We start from the raw sequence: 18,145 nt of genomic DNA on the forward strand, positions 1-18,145 counted from the left end.
CATGTCTGGGCACCAGGTGAGGCAAACTTGAGGCTCTACTCTCACCACATCCCCTGCTAGAAAGACATAGTTTATAGTGACAATAAAGAGGAAAGCTACTGCTAGATCTCAAGGGACATGAAAACTCAGTTCTCAACTTGCCTGAGCCCCCAACTTGCTGGGCGAGCTTGTACCAGTCTCTCTGGTTTCCCTTCATCCAGGAAATAACAGGGCAGAGTCCAGATCTTTTCTCTGCACCCATCACTCAATGGACATGGGACTCCCATCATGAACCCTTCTCTCCCCACCTCATCCCCTCTCAGCTGGGCAGTTTTCATCTCTCTCATGGGAGTGAGCAAGTTCACTTTCCCAAAGCTCCCTAAATGCAGCCATGTGAGAGAAAGCATCATTAGTACTTAGTGGAGACGGGTGTCATCATACACACAAGTGTTTAAAAATCGTTTATTATGCAAAATGTTAACTTTTATAAAAAGTTTAATATACATCGCATTGTTACAGAAAGTCACCTTCCTGTAAAAAAGGTACAAAAACCTATATACTCTATTATAGAGTTCATAAATCAGGGCAACAGAACCTTTCTCCAAGGAGACCAGAAGACCAGCTCTGCCGCCGCCTTGGCATAGTTTGGAGAGCAGCCATTCCTTCCACACCTCCAAGCTCTGAAAAGACAGTCCTTAAAACTTGGGGGTGGGGCAAGGGCGGGGTGACGTCGCCCAGCTGGTGGCCAGAGCTAGCTCTGGCTCTTCAGGCCACACAAGTTCACAGTCCTTCGCTCCAGAGCACCAGGTTCAGCCTCCAGGAAGGGGTTTGGTGAAGTGGGCAGGGCGAAGTTGGGGCCCATCCATGCCGTCCGGCTTCCGGCAGGAGAGGTTCCCGGGGTCCCAGGCCGAACGGGCGCCAGCACCTGCGTTCTGGGCGGGGGAGGAAAGAAGACCAAGGAGCAGTCAGTTTCCGCCGAACGCGCCGAGGCGGGGGCCGTCCGCAGACTGGTCGGCGCCAGGGAGGAAACTTGGTCTCTACCTCCAGCTGATAACTCCGCGCCCCACGCTGCCCCCACCCAGTTGGCGCCAAAGACCACAGGCGGAGCTTGCACTACCCCTCCCACTTGGAACTGACACTAGCTGGGAGGGGGCTGCCGAAAACACAGCTCCCTATACAACTCCGAACAGAGACTTTTATTTAGTCGGACCCGCGTCTACTTTCCCAGACCCTCGGCCACAGCATGAAGGCAGGGGCGACGCATATTTAAGGCTGAAATGCACATCACATGGAAACTGACTCTGCCATTCATTTAATGCTACCATGGGCAAGTCACTTGTCCCTCTCTGGCCTTGGTTTCCCTAAGCCGAGGGAGTGGCAATCTTTAAAAAGGTCTGCCAACTCCAGGACTTGCCGTTTAAACCTCCCCCTCCAAGGGAGGAGATACTCACCTGGAGGTGTCAGGACACGGCCGGGTCAGTGGCAGAAGCTCCTTTTGTCTTTGGAGATGACAAGTTCCGGAGCGAGTTCGGCTGTCTGATAAGAGGAAAAGAGGGAAGAGTTACACAAGGCAATCTGGAGCTCCAAGGGGCTGGCAGCATCCTTGCCTGGGTGTTCAGCAATGCTCCGGCTTCCAGGCTTACCTGGATGGGGAGATGAGGGCCGTCCGGGGGTCCTGTGACTGGCTCGGCCAGGACCACCTGCAGGTCGAGGATGTAGTCGATGACGCGCTGTAGGATTTCCACCTGGCTAAGCTGAGTGCCTCTCGGGACTCCAGGTACCAGTTCCCGCAGGCGGGAGTAGCAGTGGTTCATGTCGTCCAGCAGGCTCAGCGGCTCCTCGGCTGCCGGGCCCTTGCCTCGGCCCCGGGCGATGGCCAGACTGCGTTCAGACAGGCAGCACACTGCCTCGTAGCAGCCGCGCACCGGGCTCAGCGCCTTCATTGCTGGGGAGTGAGTCCAGAGGTGCCCAAAAGGGGAAGAAACCCAAAGAAATCCCCTCACAGCGGCTTGCAATGCGCACACGCTCGCCCAGCGGGCACTTATAGAGCCCGCCTCGAAGGCACGCCCCTTTATTCAAAACGGCCCGCCTCGGCCCCGCCCCTGCCGGCCCTGGGCGTTCACAGCCCGCTTAAATTGCAAACAGGCTTCCTCTGGCCGGTCTGACGCCGAAGACCGCGGAGCCGCGGATTCAAAGAATGAGGAAGCGCTGATACTGGGGCGAGGCGGGCCTCTTCGCCAGCAAGGATTTAAAAATCACTCAAAACCATTAACTTCAAGAATTTGCTTTTTCCTGGCAGCGCCCCAGATCTTTGAGCTTCCCTGCCCCCTGCCAGTCCGCCTTTAGCCCAACACTGGTTCGAACCCACAGCTCCTCCGAGGTCATAAATCCCTGAACAGCAAAGAAGCTTCCCCCTCCCTTTTTTTTAAGCAAAAGATTTTTCAAGGGAAACTTGTAAGGAATTAGTGCCGCCTTGTTCCCCAATTTGCTGTTCCTCTGACCTCCAGACTCACTGGCGTCAGGAATTATCTTGTGACCAGAGGGAAAAAAAATTAATTGCGGTGAAGCTGAGGTTACAATGAAGAAAACAGATTTGCGCTGGGCGCTGAGATTGCAGAAGGAGGAGGGAAAGGGGGTTTGAGCAAAGAACACTATTTATTTGAGCAACAGAGGAAAAGAAGAAAGCCTGAGCCCATGCTTTTTGCATGGGGAAAAAAGGAGCCTGGACCCTCTGCCCTGTGAACTCCATAACAAACCAAATATATGCACAGTTGTGCTTTGTGAGTTCAATTAGAATTTTGGACAAGGTTTTAAACGTGGAGGCACAGATGGGACAATTCCTATATAAACCTTTTTAAGAGCCCCCCATTGGGTCAGCAAATTTGTTAACTTCCCCTCTCCTTACTTTCCACACACCTCTGTGCGGAAAACAATGGTAATTTCATTGCTCTATTGTTTGTCCCTTTCTCCTATGGAAGGGCAGGCCACCTGGACTTGATTATTCTTAGCCCTGCTGAAGTAGCTCCAGCTCCATCTGAAAGACCAGGAAAGGAACCAGAGGGCCGGCAAACTAAGTCCTGTATTGCAACAGGACACTGTGCTCAGTATTCTTTCTTTGCTTGTCTTCTTGTCACCTCCTTAGACATTTGGGAACCTGCACTTCCAAGATGCTGCTTTCCATCTTGGAAATGACCCAGTGGGATTCCCCCAATAGTTACTTTCCTAATGAACCATTGGTGAATATACATGGAGTCCCTCCACATAAAACAGTGGCTCCTGCTTTCAAGCACCCCACAATTTGGGGAGAGAAGATTAACACAGAAAACAAGAGTTCAATAGTGTGTGGCACTGATTAACAGGACAAGGGGAGCTCAGAGCCAAGGAGAGTCTCAGAACAGTTAAAAAGGGCACTGGGAATTGAGAGCCCTGGGTTCATCGTGCTAGCCCTGACACTAATTTGTCATGTAATCTTGAAAAAGCCCAGGTACCCTGGCTTTAATTGCCTTGTGAGTAAAGAAGAAGATGGTGCTAAGTGATTATTTTAAATCCTTTCCAACTGCAGAAATCCAAGACTGTGTGAAACTTAGATACGTAGGTGAAGGATGCTGAGGGACCCAAGGAGGGCATTTAAGACACGTCCAACGGTACACTGCAACTAATAGCAGAGCCAGTCTTGAAGCCTCGTTCTTTTCCATCAAACCACAGGGCTCTGTGGCCCAAGAAAGATTTCTTCCCGGAACGTTTTTTTCAAGGACAGGCTCTTTAGTATAAGAAAAGAGGAAGAAAATAACCTGTGAGTGGGCAAGTCAGTCTTTATATGCTACAGCAGTCGAGTGCCAGCTATTTGATCAGGAAAGGCAAAATAGTGGCTGTAGGAACTCCTGAATAACCAAAGAGAAGATCCTTCTTTTCCTATCTTGCAGACTTCTATGACAAAATGGTCAAGTCCAGGGGGTTCTAGAAAAATCATGGGCCAGGCAGATTTCTGTGCAAATGTCCATTCTTCTTCTAAACTAATTGTGTGAACTTCGGCTAAGTTATCCCTGGGTGCTTCTATTTTCCCATCTATAAAGTGGAACTAATTGGGTCTGCTCATTCATTCATTTGATAATTATTGAATGCTTTTTCTCTGCAAAGCACCTGATGTGCTCACTCCATCTGATCTTAAGTCTCCTTACTGCCTGGGGGGCCCAGAATGGGCCAGTTGTGTGGAAGGTGCTCAGTCTACCCAGGTTCTCCTCCCTTCTTTTCCTTCCTCCACTACTACAGCTGATGCCTCAGGCTTGTATAGTGGTTTAGGTTTGCAAAGCACTTTCGCATTTATTATTTCCCAGGATGCTTCCAGGCTGAAATGCCCATGGGCTGTGTGACATAAGGCAGAAGGATGCCGTGGGATTAGCAAGCAAAATTCTGTTCTGTGCATGCCAATAATTTGCAGTGTGCCCTTGGACGAATTTCCTCCCTGGGCTTCATTTTCTCTTTAAAAAAAAGAAAGAAAGAAAAAAGATAGTGGGTAGGAGGAGGCTGGGAGGAAGCAAGTGACCTTTAAGGGTCCTCTCTAGCCGAAGATTCTAATTCTGAAAGAAGCAGGTTATGGTTAGGAACCCTGAATAGAGTTTAAACCGAAGAGACTTATTTTTCCCCACAGCAGACTGGACAGGCTAGCTCAGGCCTTCTGCAACTTGTTTAGCGGTGGTGGGGCCTCAGCCTCTTTTTCCAAATGCCTCTGAACTTTCTGTTCCCAGTTCTGCTCCTTTTACCAGCTTTTTCCCCCCTCTTGCATTTTTTATTTTTATGAAAGGATGTCATTAAGGCTTTTGTCTGCGCTGTTTTTGTTTCAGAACTTTTCTCACAATCCTATTTTTTGTTGAGGAATCCGCTCCTTTGCCCAGCTGTGGGTCCCGGTCCCACAGCTGTGTTGATCTAAGACTCAGCCCCAGACAGCCTGGCGCCAGGGTGGGACGTCATGCGTTCACACAGGGATGCGTGTCCCAGGCAACCTTTCCTCGGGCAGTCACCGGCCGGCGACTGTCTCCCCCACCAATGAGCGCGGGACACCCGAGAAAGGGGCGGGGTCTGCACCGCCCCAACCGCGAGCGGCTTGTGAATTGCAGATGCTGAGAACTTGATAATGTTCCTTCAATTGGGGCCCTTTAAAGTATTTTTTTTTCTTTCTCTTCTAGTTATTTCTTTTCTTTTGTCTATTCCCTTTCTTTCCACTTTCTTCCTTTATCTCTATATGTGTATAATTTTTTTCTTCTTTTTTCTAACTATCTCCTCCCAGTGTCAGGAATCATTTTGTAAGCATTTCCAGGAACTCAATCTTCCTCTGCCAAAATTAAAAAAAAAAAAAGAAAAAATTCAATGTGCTCTCTGATTTTTTTTTTTTTTTTTGAAGAGTTGGCAGAACTCTTTAAGTTATACTGTTTTGTCTTTTAAAAATTTTTAAGTGCTGGTAGTGGGATCCCTGAATTGTTGATTTCAAAATCAAAGTAATGATGGCAAAGATTGCAGATGTCTTTTTGTCTAAACTGAGCCTCTATTTATTATCTATCTATTGATCGATCATCTTTTTCCCATTTATGTTCTAGACATGGGGATCATGGGGACCTCAGAAAGTTGCTCAAGTTTACTTGGGATGTCAGTAGCTGGCCTGTGGCCAGAACCCAGACCTCCTCTCATTTGACTCTCTGTCCACTCTGCCTTCTCTTTTTTTTTTCTTTTTCTTTTTTTTGAGACGGAGTCTCACTCTGTCGCGCAGGATGGAGTGCAGTGGCGTGATCTCAGCTCACTGCAACCTCCACCTCCTGGGTTCAAACGATTCTTCTGCCTCAGTCTCCCGTGTAGCTGGGACTACAGGCGCAAGCCACCACACCCAGCTAATTTTTGTATTTTTAGTAGAGACAGGGTTTCACCATATTGGTCAGGCTGGTCTCGAACTCCTGACCTCATGATCTACCCGACTCCGTCTCCCAAAGTGCTGGGATTAAAGGTGTGAGCCACCGCACCCTGCCTGTCCCCCTAACTCTTAATAGCATTAGGATGGTCTGCTGTGGTCTCAGAACATTCCCAAATGCCGTATTTCATAATATATACCTCCTTGCTCATAAGTGCCTAGAAGGTGTGGTGAGGACTTTGCAGTCACACACATAGAGCATCCCTTCTTCTCCTCCCCTCAGAGAGTCTGGAGCCCAAAGTATTGCTTGAGATTCAGGTGATACAAGGAAAGCACAGGGATTCAGAATCAAGACCAGGTTCAATCCTTGCCCAGACTACTACTACCTTCACTCTGCCTCAGCTGTCTCTTCTGTTAAATTAGGAGGAAAATACCATCCATCTACCTCACAGCTGGGAGAGTCAAAGGGGACAAGGGATAGAAAATGGTGTGGGAACCAATTAGTTATTTTTCTCTGCTATAATGTGATATAGCCCCTGTTGAGTGGGATAGGTGGTACCAGGTGAGTTGAATGGTTCCTGCTGAAGCTGTTGTCAGGAATGTGACGAGCATCAGGATCTAAGGCATGAGTCCTTACAGGGGTGGGGATTTCAAAGGCCTCCAGGATGGGCTACTCTCTAGCTCAGAAGCACTCAGGGCCACCACCACTGTCATCATTCATTGAGTTCTGTTTGCCAAGTCTTGCTTGCCTTCTCACACATTTTCCCATTGATCCCTTTTATAGACAAAGAGACAGTGGCTCAAAAAGGTGAATGTGCTTGCCCAAGGTCACATAGCTAGATAAGTGGCAGGTCCAAGATTTGCACCCAGGTCTGCCCGTCTCCCAAAGCCTGTATCCTCCTGCACCTATACTTTTCCTTCTGCCCTCACAAAGGAACTCCTGGGAAGGTAGCTTGGGCCTGAGAGGGTTTTATTCTACCAGATAGGGAAAAGTAAAGGCAGATCCATTAGGTAGGGAGACAGACACTGAAGTGTTGGGGTACTAGGGGAAAACATCGTTTTCTATGCAGAGAGTCTCAGAAAGCATTGGCATTTGTTGGAAATCTAAAGCTTTTCCTCCCTCAAAGACCTTCCTCCTGTCCATACTTATGTTTTAGGAGATGTTTATTCTTTTTTTTTTTTTTTTTTTGAGACAGAGTCTCACTCTGTTGCCCAGGCTAGAGTGCAATGGCACAATCTCTGCTCACTGCAATCTCCACCTCCTGAGTTCTAAGCTATTCTCCTGCCTCATCCTCTAGAGTAGCTGGGATTACAGGCACAAGCCACCACTCCAGGCTGGTCTCAAATTCCTGAAAAGTGATCCACCCGCATTGGTCTCCCAAAGTGCTGGGATTTCAGGTGAGAGCCACTGTGCCCAGCCAGATTATTCTTAAAGTAACTACTCCTGAGCTCTCTCTTCTAACTCAAAATCAGCCTAGCTTCAATCAGCCACACCACCCTGAAATTAACTTACCCCTTACTTCAGTAGGTAGGCAGTAACTATAGAATGCCCACAGACCATCTGGGATTGAGGGCTGAGCACCCACAGGGAAGCAGGAAGGAAATTTATTTTCTGAGGAACTGTCATGTGTTCAAGATTTCATAAATTCTATTTTAATAATTGGCCCTTGAGTTTTTGGGGGGTAGGTATTATCATGATCATTTTCTCCACAAAAATACTGAAATTCAGCTGGCCATGGTGGCTCACATCTGTAATCTCAGCACTTTGGGAGGCTGAGGTGGGTAGATCACCTGAGGTCAGGAGTTCGGGACCAGCCTGGCCAACATGATGAAACTCCATCTCTACTAAAAATACAAAAATTAGCCGGGTGTGGTGGCGGGTGCCTATAATCCCAGCTACTCAGGAGGCTGAGGCAGGAGAATTGCTTGAACCCAGCAGGCGGAGGTTGCAGCGAGCCGAGATCGTGCCACTGCACTCCAGCCTGGGCAACAGAGCGAGACTCCGTCTCAAAACAAAACAAAACACCAAAAACTGAAGTTCAAAGACATTTGTCCACACAGCTGACAGGGAAAAGGAGAAAACAACCAGGATTTGAACCCAGGCCTATGGCTCAAACATTGATACACACATTCAAGCTGCTCACAGCATCCAGAAACAAAAGGACCGGTTCCCTCATCCTTGCACTTTTTTTTTTTTTTTTTTTTTTTTTTTTTTGAGACAGAGTCTCGCTCTGTCACCCAGGCTGGAGTGCAGCTCACTGCAAGTTCTGCCTCCCGGGTTCAGGCCATTCTCCTGGCTCAGCCTCCCGAGTAGCTGGGACTACAGGCGCCTGCCACCTCGCCCGGCTAGTTTTTTGTATTTTTTAGTAGAGACGGGGTTTCACCGTGTTAGTCAGGATGGTCTCGATCTCCTGACCTCGTGATCCGCCCGTCTCGGCCTCCCAAAGTGCTGGGATTACAGGCTTGAGCCACCGTGCCCGGCCCATCCTTGCACTTCTAGGCTAATGAGGACAGAGACAGCCTTTGCCTCATTTCTCTGTTAAAGGGAAAGTTTGAAACTTCTAGACTTTGGAGAGCATCAGTAGGTTATGTAGGAATTTAACTCAGACTTAACAAACAGCAAAAGAATTATGAACTCTTATAATGCAGAGTTTCACTACTTCCAAAGCAATTTCATTCACAGTTTCGTTGAACACTCCCCACCACCTTATGGGACACACAGCTCGCCTGCTTCGTAATCAAGTCTTATTTGTCTCCCTGGAGTCAGTATCCTTCACAGTGCCTGGCATTGAGTAGGTACTTAGTAAAGGTGTACTGAATTAAGTTCCACCCCATTAATTGCTTTTGGGAGACAACTTGGAGGGGGGATTTGAGACTCAAATGCAGGCTGTGCTGGATGACTCTGATTCTATGACTCCCAGGCATAATGTTCTTTGCTGTAGACAGATGCTGATGGTTGGATTTGGGACCCCACTAATGGGGGTTCAGGAAAGGCCTTAGAATGATGGGGTCCAAGGTAAGAAACGATGAAGCCCAAAAAAGGCCTTGAAAAGCAATATTCACCCTGCCCAAATGTGTTGGCCTAGGTCTCAGTAGTAGTTCCAACGGCTGAGAGAGTAGAGAGGTTGGGAAGGGAGGTATGCGGCCTGGGGACAGAGCTGACCCTCCCTGAGAGGAAAGGGCTTCCCTGACCCTAACCCAGCCGAGCTCCGCAGTGAGCTAGAGATGGAGGGGTGCCAGAAAGTAGAGGCAGGGGCTGCAGCTCAGAGAGAGCCTCCTGCTGGCCACAGCTATCCCTGAGTGTAATCAAGTGGCCCAAGCTTCAGCAGGCTTAGTAGGATCTTTTGCAGAGTGCCAGTCATGAACCAGACATTTTACATGTATTATCTCCCTCAATCCTCATATCAGTTGAGGCTCAGAGAGATGAAGTGACTTGCCTAAGATCACACAGCAACTGGGAGGCAGAACAGGGTCCAGAGTTTATGGTTTGCAGCACGAGCCACCAATTGGAGGGAGAAAGGAATCAAATGCTGGAGAATGGGAACTGTCTTAATAAGAAACTGGGGGCTGGGCATGGTGGCTCACGCCTGTAATCCTAGCACTTTGGGAGGCTGAGGTAGGCAGATCACCTGAGATCAGGAGTTCGAGACCAGCCTGGCCAACATGGTGAAACCCCATCTCTACTAGAAATACAGAGGTTCACTAGATGTGGTGGCTCATGCCTGTAATTCTAGCTACTCAGGAGACTGAGGCAGGAGAATCACTTGAACCCGGGCAGCGGAGGTTGCAGTGAGCTGAGATCATGCCACTGCACTCCAGCCTGGGTGACAGAGTGACTTCGTCTCAAAACAAAACAAACAAAAGGGATGGAAGAAGAAGAAAACATGTATTTGACATGGATTTTGTTTCACAGAACTTTATGGTGTCAGGCAATGTGTGTATGTGTGTATCAGTTTCTTTCTTTCTTTTTTTTTTTTTTTGATACGAAGTCCCACTCTGCTGCCCAGGCTGGAGTGCAGTGGCGCAATATTGGCTCACTGCAGCCTCCAACTTTCGGATTCAAGGAATTCTCCTACCTCAGCCTCCTGAGTAGCTGGGATTACAGGCGTGCGCCACCACGCCCAGCTAATTTTTCTATTTTTTGTAAAGACAGTGTTTCGCCATGTTGGCCAGGCTGGTCTCAAACTCCTGACCTCAAGTGATCCGCCCGCCTCAGCCTCCCAAAGTGTGGGGATCACAGGCGTGAACCACCGCGCCCGGCCTCAGTTTCTGAGTGTATTCCTCCCGAGAATGTGCTGTCCCCCCTTGTCTGGGTGTGGGGCTCTCCTTGAGGGCTGTGCGTGGGGTGAGCGCATGTGTCTTCCTCCCTGGGTGTTTCAGCCTGTTGTGTGCGATGTGTCCCCGGGTCTAGTGTAGGATCTTCCTTGGGTGTGCGGCTGTCTATGCGCGTGCTTCAATGTATGTCCATCTTCACCCAATCTCCTGGTCAGGCGCAGAACAGGGCCAAGAGGACAATGGGCTCGAGCGCCCGGGTGGCCTTTTCCTCCACTCCCTCACCCACCGCCACCGCGACCCTCCCCTCGTGCACCCCGCGCCCTGGCTGCCCCCTCTCTGGCCCTGGCCGACCTTCCGCGGCCCTCCCTGCCCGCGCCCTTGCGGCCCCACCCCGACCCGCCCCGCCCGTGCCCCGCCCCGCCCGCGCCCCGCGCCCGGCGGCCCCCTCCCCGGGCGATCCCGGGCGCGCAGCTGCGGGACACACAATCGCCGGCGCCCCCTCCCCGCCCCCCCGCGCAGCCCCTCGTCCAACAAAAGCCGCTTTCTTTCCCCACAACAGATTAAAGACCAGGAGGGGGTGAAAAATAGCTTCTCCAGCCACTGGCGGGGGAGGGGCGCGGGAAAAGCTGAGGCTTTGGGGACTCTTTGATAGCGAGTGTGTGGGAAACCCGGGGGAATGTGGCTGCTCGGACCGCCGCGGCGGGGCCAGGCGCCGGGAGGAGGGCCCGCACCTCCCCCGCTGGGACCCCCGGGACCTCCCGGACCCCCGCGGCCCCGGCGTCCCCACGCCCCACGCCGCCCGCGCCCTGCACGCCGCCTCCCTCCAGCTGAGCGTCTCCCGCGCGCCTGGGTCTCCCATCGCGCCCTGCTTTTCCTCCCCTAGTCAATTTCCTCACATTCTAATTTCCCTACCTTCTTCCCACTTTCCCTTCCAACTCTCCTTTTCGCGAGTCCCCTTTTCTCGTCCTCCACCTCTTTCTCTATGTCTTTTGCTCAGGTCTGTTCTCCTTGTCTCCCTCCCCGGGTCTTTATCTTGATCTATACATTCTTTTTTTTCTCTTTGTCTGGAACACACTCTGTGCCTCTTTGTTTCAGTGTCTCTTGCTATTTCTTGGTGGCTTTCCTGGGTTGGGTCTGAGGGATGGTGGATTTAGCACCGTCGCTGTCGCCCTTTCTCCTGCCCATCTGGAAGGGCTGGGAAGAGCAAGCCAGGGTGTGGGCAGTTTGTTTAAATGTTCCTCTCCCGCCACACACGTGTGAGTGCAGGTGGGCGCTGGGAGGGAAGTCTGGGGAGCCCAGGAAGACCCAGGGAGGAGCTGTGGGGAGGCCTGGCCAGCTAGACCAGGATGGAGCAGGGATGGGGGACTCGTGGAAGCCTCCAGGGTTTGGAATTATTTTTGGCCCGGTATAATTCAGTCTCTGAAAGGAATTCCTGGCCCAGGACCGGATGGTGGCCTTGGGACCCTGATGGGAAATGGGTTGGGTCTCCTGGCCCCCTCCTCTCTAGTCCTTGGGACAAGCTAGTGGGAGGAAGGGGGCTGGTTCAAGACAAAGGGCTTCCAGGTGGCTGAGGAAGGAGGCCTTCCATGTGAAGACAGCGTGGTACAGTGGGGAACTCAGCCTGATCTGAGTTGTTCCAAATGCGTTGCTTATATTAATGAATCTGCTTTCATATTTTGTGTTTATGAAAGACAAGCATTCAGTCAGGATTTCTGATTAGCATGCTTCATTACCATGCAGAGCTGGTCTAATTCGAAGAACAAAGACACCCCAGCCAGAGATACCCTAGACAGATTCTCGAACAGAGATACCCCAATTCCAGGTAAAGACACCCCAGACAGACCCCAAAAGCTCTTGGTGTTTTTTTAGTAGTCTGTGCAGCAAAATCCCATGGAAGAAGAGCACAGGCTTTGCAGTCAGACAGCTTGGGTTTGAATCCTGACTCTGCCAGTGTCCAGCTGCGACCTTGGGGAGGTCACACCCTCCCTCAGTTTTCTTATCTGGAAAAAAGAAATATTCATGATATCCACCCTCACAGAATTGTGGTATTATATCAGATAACAGATACAAAAATTTAAGAAGTAGGTGCTCAGTAACAGGATGTTGATGCTTTATACCATTGCTGTCCAATAGAAAAATAATGCAAGCCACAAATGTAATTTAAAATTTTCCAACTATATTTAAAAAAGCAAGGACAGTGAAATTAATTTTTTTTTTTTTTTTTTGAGATAGGTTCTTGTTCTGTTGCCTAGGCTAGAGTGCAGTGGTGTGATCATGTTCAAACTGCAGCCTCGATGTCCTGGGTTCAAGCAATCTTCCCACCTCAGCCTTATCTGAGTAACTGGGACCACAGATGCATGCCACCAAGCCTGGCTAATTTTTAAATTATTTGTAGAGACAGGTTCTCACTATGTTGCCCAGGCTGGTCTTGAACTTCTGGACTCAAGCTATCTTCCCACTTCAGCCTCTCAAAGTGTCAGGATTACAGGTGTGAGCCACTGTATCTGGCCTTAAAATTAATTTCAGTAATATATTTTACCTAATCCAATATATTCAAAACATTATTTCTTTTTTTTTTTTTTTTTTTTTTTGAGATGGAGTCTCACTCTGTCACCCAGGCTGGAGTGCAGTGGCCGGATTTCAGCTCACTGCAAGCTCCACCTCCCGGGTTTACGCCGTTCTCCTGCCTCAGCCTCCCTAGTAGCTGGGACTACAGGCGCCTGCCACCTCGCCTGGCTAGTTTTTTGTATTTTTTAGTAGAGACGGGGTTTCACCATGTTAGCCGGGATGGTCTCGATCTCCTGACCTCGTGATCCGCCCGTCTTGGCCTTCCAAAGTGCTGGGATTACAGGCTTGAGCCACCGCACCCGGCCCAAAACATTATTTCAACATGTAATGAACACAGAAAAACTATTGTTCCTACATTATTTTTTATACTTCATCATCAAAATCTGGTGTCTATAATTCAGCACATCTCAGTTTGAACTAGATACATTTCAAATGCTCTGTAGTCACACATAGCTAGTTGCTACCAATTGGAAAACTCTGGGACTCCAGATGTGTGCCACCACACCTGGCTAATTTTTTTAAAAAATTGTGTAGAGATGAGGTCTTGCTATGTTGCCCAGGCTGGTCTCAAACTCTTCACCTCAAGCAGTCCTATCACCTCAGCCTCCCAAAGGAATTACAGGCATGAGCCACCATGCCCAGCCCAGATGAGATTTTGGTACATGAAGACAGGGCAGGAGAAAGACTGGAGGGAAGGGGGCAGAGAATGGTATCAACAAAGCTGCTCAGGTGCAGATCACTTGAATGGGCAGGAGCGAGGAGGTGGAAAGATGCAGGCCAGGATTGCAGAAGTAGATGGAGGTGTGGTATCTGGAGAGCTTTGAATGCCAGGCTAAAGAGTACAAATAATGTAAGCATACTTCCAGGGAAAAAAAAGAATTTGGTTACTTTCTTCAGAGTGACTGTGGTTATGAGATCCACTTTATTCAGAATAGGGAAGAAGGCAGCTGTTCTCTGGGTACTGTAACTTCCTGTTTCTATTGAAACCTGTTGGTGCTAACTATCATTTACTGAGGATTTACTATGACCAGGCGCTATGCTAAACACTTTGTGTTGGTAATCTTGTTTAATTATCTCAACAAACCCTCATATGCTGCTGATGGGAAGGTAAAACTTTGGAAAACAGCTTGGCCGTTCTTAAAAAGTTAAATATCAGCCGGGTGTGACGGCTCATGCCTGTAATCCCAGCACTTTGGGAGGCCGAGGTGGGCAGATCACCTGAGGTTGGGAGTTCGAGACCAGCCTGACCAACATGGAAAAACCCCATCTTCCACGGGAAGAACACCCACCGGGTGTCGTGGCACATGCCTGTGATCCCACTGTAATCCCAGCTACTCGGGAGGCTGAGGCAGGAGAATCGCTTGAACCCGGGAGGTGGAGGGTTACAGTGAGCTGAGATAACTCCATTGCACTCCAGCGTGAGCAACAAGAGCGAAACTCCGTCTCAAAAAAAAAAAAAAAAGTTAAACATCAACTTATCATATGACCTAGCAGTTCTCCTCCTAGATGTCTACCCAAGACAAATGAAAACATGTCTACCCAGAAACTCGTACAGGGATGTTCACAGCAGCATTGTTCATGATAGCCAAAAAGTGGAAATGACTCAAATGGCCATCAACTGATGAATGGATCAACAAAATGTAGGCCGGGTGCGGTGGCTCACACCTGTAATCCCAGCACTTTGGGAGGCAGAGGTGGGTGGATCACGAGGTTAGGAGTTCGAGACCAACCTGGCCAATGTGGTGAAACCCCATCTCTATTAAAAATACAAAAAATAGCTGGGTGTGGTGATGCGCACCTGTAGTCCCAGCTGCTCAGGAGGCTGAGGCAGGAGAATGGCATGAACCCGAGAGGCGGTGCTTGCAGTGAGTGGAGATCACGCCACTGCACTCCAGCTGTGGGTGACAGAGTGAGACTTTGTCTCAAAAAAAAAAAAAAAAAAAGTGGTATATTCATACAAAGGAATATTATTCAGCTATAAAAAAGGAATGAACTACTAATCTACGCAATAAATAGATGGACCTAAAAAATATGCTTACGTGAAAGGAGCAAGACACAAAGGATCACATACCTGTGCAGTTCCATTTATGTGAAATTTCTAAAAGAGGCAAATTTATAGAGACAGAAAGTAGATTAATGGTTGCCTGGAACTGGGGGACAGAAGGGGAGTGACTGCTAATGGATACAGGGTTTTTTGCAGGGGTGATGAAAGTATTCTAGAATTGATGTGATGGTTGAACAACTCTGTAAATGTGCTAAAGATCATTGAATTGTATACGTAAAAATGGGTGAATTTTCTAGTATGTAAATTAAACCCCAATAAATCTCTTTTAAAAAATTCTCCCAGCAACTTTTTTTTTAGAGACAGGGTCTTGCTCTGTTGCCTGGGCTGGAGTGCAGTGGCCTGATCATGGTTCACCACAGCCTCAACCTTCCATGCTTAGGCAATCCTCCTGCCTCACCCTCCTGAGTAGCTGGAACCACAGGTATATGCCACCATAGCTGGCAATTTTTTTTTTTTTTTTTTTTTTTTTTTGAGATGAAGTCTTGCTCTGTCGTCCAGGCTGGAGTACAGTGGTACAATCTCGGCTCACTGCAAGCTCTGCCTCCTAGGTTCACGCCATTCTCCTGCCTCAGCCTCCTAAGTAGCTGGGATTACAGGAGCCCACTACCATGCCCGGCTAGTTTTTTTGTATTTTTAGTAGAGATGGGGTTTCACCATGTTAGCCAGGATGGTCTCGATCTTCTGACCTTGTGATCCGCCTGCTTCAGCCTCCCAAAGTGCTGGGATTACAGGCGTGAGCCACCGCGCCCGGCCCAATTTTTTTGTAATTATTTGTAGAGACAGGGTCTCTCTATGCTGCCCAGGCTTCCAAACAACTTTTGTGACAGATACTATTATCATCCCATTTCACAGTTGCAGAAGCATCAGAAAGGTGAAGCCACCCGCCTGAGGCCAAGGATCTAGAAGCAAAAGAGCCAGGTTTCAAAACTGCAAAGTGTTCCTGACCTCTGGGCTCTCCTGCTTCCTGGAAATTGCTTTGGCAGTGTCCTCCATCTATCTGGGGCATTTAACCCACAAGTTTGCTAGCAGCCGTATTTTCAAGCTGCAACAACTACTTCTTAGATGGTGAGAATTGGGAGAGATGGCAGAAGGCCTGGGGAAAAGTGAGGATGCTGGGAAAGCCTCCTGGTGAGAAAGCTCAGGCCACAGCTGGGCCAGGGTCATCCACAGCAGTCTCCAGGCTGTGACACCCCCTCCCCAGCCCTGACTCCTTCCCAGGGGAGAGAATAACTTGGCTCTGAAGCTGAGGCCAGAATATAAGCCAGAGACCTGCTGACCTGACCCTGAACCCTGGAATCTACTGAATCTGGGGCCAGGAGGTGGGAGGGGCTGCCCCAAACTGAACAAATCAAAAGGCCAAGTTCCCCTCTCAGCCCTGCAATTTTTTTTTCTTTTGGACCAAATAAGGAAGGAGCACCTGTTACTTTATAACCATACTGTAGGACAGCCTCTAGTTGAAAGCCATGGGATCTGGAGTCTTGAAAACGTGGTTCAAGCTCCTATCTTCTCTATTTCCAAACTCAGTGTCCTAGAGCAACTCAATCACTTTCCCCAAGCCTCAGTTTTTCTATGAAATAGACAATGATCCTCCTGTTAGAGGGCGCTTGTAAGGATTTGGGGAACCAGAGATTAAATTCACTTCATTTTAGTTCACCTACATTACTTATGTTTTGTTACATGTCTTAAGTTATGGTTTTAATAATCCTCCCACTCAAAATAAACAAGATGAAAAGAATAGTGAAAATAATAATAAAGGTCAACATTTATGGGCACTGATTTTGTGTTGTTTCAAGTGCTTTATACACATTAACTCATTAATCTTCATAACAAGCCTATGAAGCCATTATACAGATGAGGAAACAGGCTCAGAGAGGCTAAGCATATTGTTCAAGGTCACACAGCATGGAAGAGGCAAGCTGTCTGACTCCAGAGCCTTAGCTTTGTGCCAGTCAGAATGGAAAGGAACTTCTCAGAAGACACCAACCTGGTTTATTCAAGTGCTGGCATGTGAGGATAAGGAAAAGCAGCCATCAGTTTGAATGACAGGCGATTGGTCCGGAGTAATTAGCCAAATGTATGAACATTTCACCATTTCTAAACCATCCTGCTATATGACCACACATACCATCTTCATGGAAGTGCAGTAGAGTCACCATGACAACTGCTTCTGTGTTTTTACCTCTAATGCAATTGATTGTATTTTAAAATATTTTTAAATGAATACAAGGTTTTGAATTTAACGTTTTAAGTAGGTAATACTTTCACCTGGTTAAAAACTCAAAAAGTTCTAGAAGCATAAAGTGAAAGGCCTCCTTCTCACCTCCGCCCCTGCCATCCTCTCCTCACAGCCAGCCAATGTTGCTAGTTTTTTGCGGAGGGGAAGAACTGATACTTTTTGAAAGTAGAAAGAGTGTGCTTGATTTGTTCTGAGGTCACAAGCCATAAAGCCCACCTTACTCTGGTTGAGTTTTTCAGGTCGACCTCAGCCTGATTTCCTGTACCCTTTGAGGCACTGCTGCTTCCTGCAGGTGATGGCTGGTCCCTTAGGGAGTTGGTCGGTCCCTTCTCCCTCTGAACTTTCCCCTGAGGCACCCCCTTCAGTACCCGCTATGCTCCTGACCACATTCTCTCTGGCCTCTAGGCCTGACTGGTTCTCCATCCCCCAGAACCTGCAGAGCCTGTAAATGCCAGTGAAATCTCATCATCTCACACAGCTGATGTGGTGGAGGTGGACCCAGAGGTCACACCTGGGTGGCTTCAGGCTAAATCTAGCCTATGAGATTTTTTTTTTTTTCTTTTTTCCTTTTTTGGTCTGTACAGTGATGTCAGAATTGGAAATCTTCACCTGAAAGTCCAGTTTTCTGATTTCACTTGAAATATTGGCAGACTAAGCCACACTGAACCCATATTGATGCATGATGATGACAGCTGGAGCTGAGCAGCAGTTGCTCCCTTGAGAAGGAGCACGTGCTCTCTGTGTTGTATGGTCCCTGCCACTCTGTTGGTTAACATGGTAGGCAGGATCATAGTCACCTCCAAAGATGTCTGTGTCCTAATCCCTATGATTTGTGAATGTGTTGTTACATGGCAAGTGGGAATTAAGGTTCAGATGGAATGAAGGTTGCTATGCAGGATTATCTAGGTGGGTCCAATGGAATCAGAAGGGTCCTTAAAAGTGGGAGAGGACAGCAGAAAAGAGTCAGAGAAAGAGAGGCAGCCATGAAAACAGGGTCAGAGAGATGCCGTGTTGCTGGCTTTGAAAATGAAGGAAGGGGTCACAACCCAAGGAATGTTGGCAGCCTCCAGAAGCCGGAAAAGGCAAGGAAATCAATTATCTTCTAGATCCTCTGGAAGGGAAGGCT

At 48.6% G+C, this 18,145-nt stretch overlaps 1 protein-coding gene across 1 annotated transcript; it reads right to left on the minus strand.

Moving 5' to 3' along the window:
* Positions 1 to 420: 420 nt before the first annotated feature.
* Positions 421 to 2,289, minus strand: ID3 (inhibitor of DNA binding 3, HLH protein). Its single transcript, XM_010355767.1, has 3 exons — positions 1,623 to 2,289; positions 1,431 to 1,515; positions 421 to 911 (listed from the first exon to the last, which is right to left on the minus strand). The coding sequence occupies exons 1-2, from the start codon at positions 1,920 to 1,922 to the stop codon at positions 1,456 to 1,458; spliced, it is 360 nt and encodes a 119-aa protein (XP_010354069.1). The 5' UTR covers positions 1,923 to 2,289; the 3' UTR covers positions 421 to 911; positions 1,431 to 1,455.
* Positions 2,290 to 18,145: the final 15,856 nt, after the last annotated feature.

The sequence above is a fragment of the Rhinopithecus roxellana genome, chromosome 12 (genome assembly GCF_007565055.1).
Source record: "Rhinopithecus roxellana isolate Shanxi Qingling chromosome 12, ASM756505v1, whole genome shotgun sequence".
Taxonomy (NCBI): Eukaryota; Metazoa; Chordata; class Mammalia; order Primates; family Cercopithecidae; genus Rhinopithecus; species Rhinopithecus roxellana.

What these genes read in the sequence shown, in the direction of transcription:
- ID3 (XM_010355767.1), bottom strand. Translation starts at nt 1,922, where the DNA reads ATGAAGGCGCTGAGCCCGGTGCGCGGCTGCTACGAGGCAGTGTGCTGC. An exon ending in GCCCTCATCTCCCCATCCAG is followed by an intron (nt 1,516 to 1,622) that starts GTAAGCCTGGAA and finishes TCCTCTTATCAG; the next exon opens with ACAGCCGAACTCGCTCCGGA.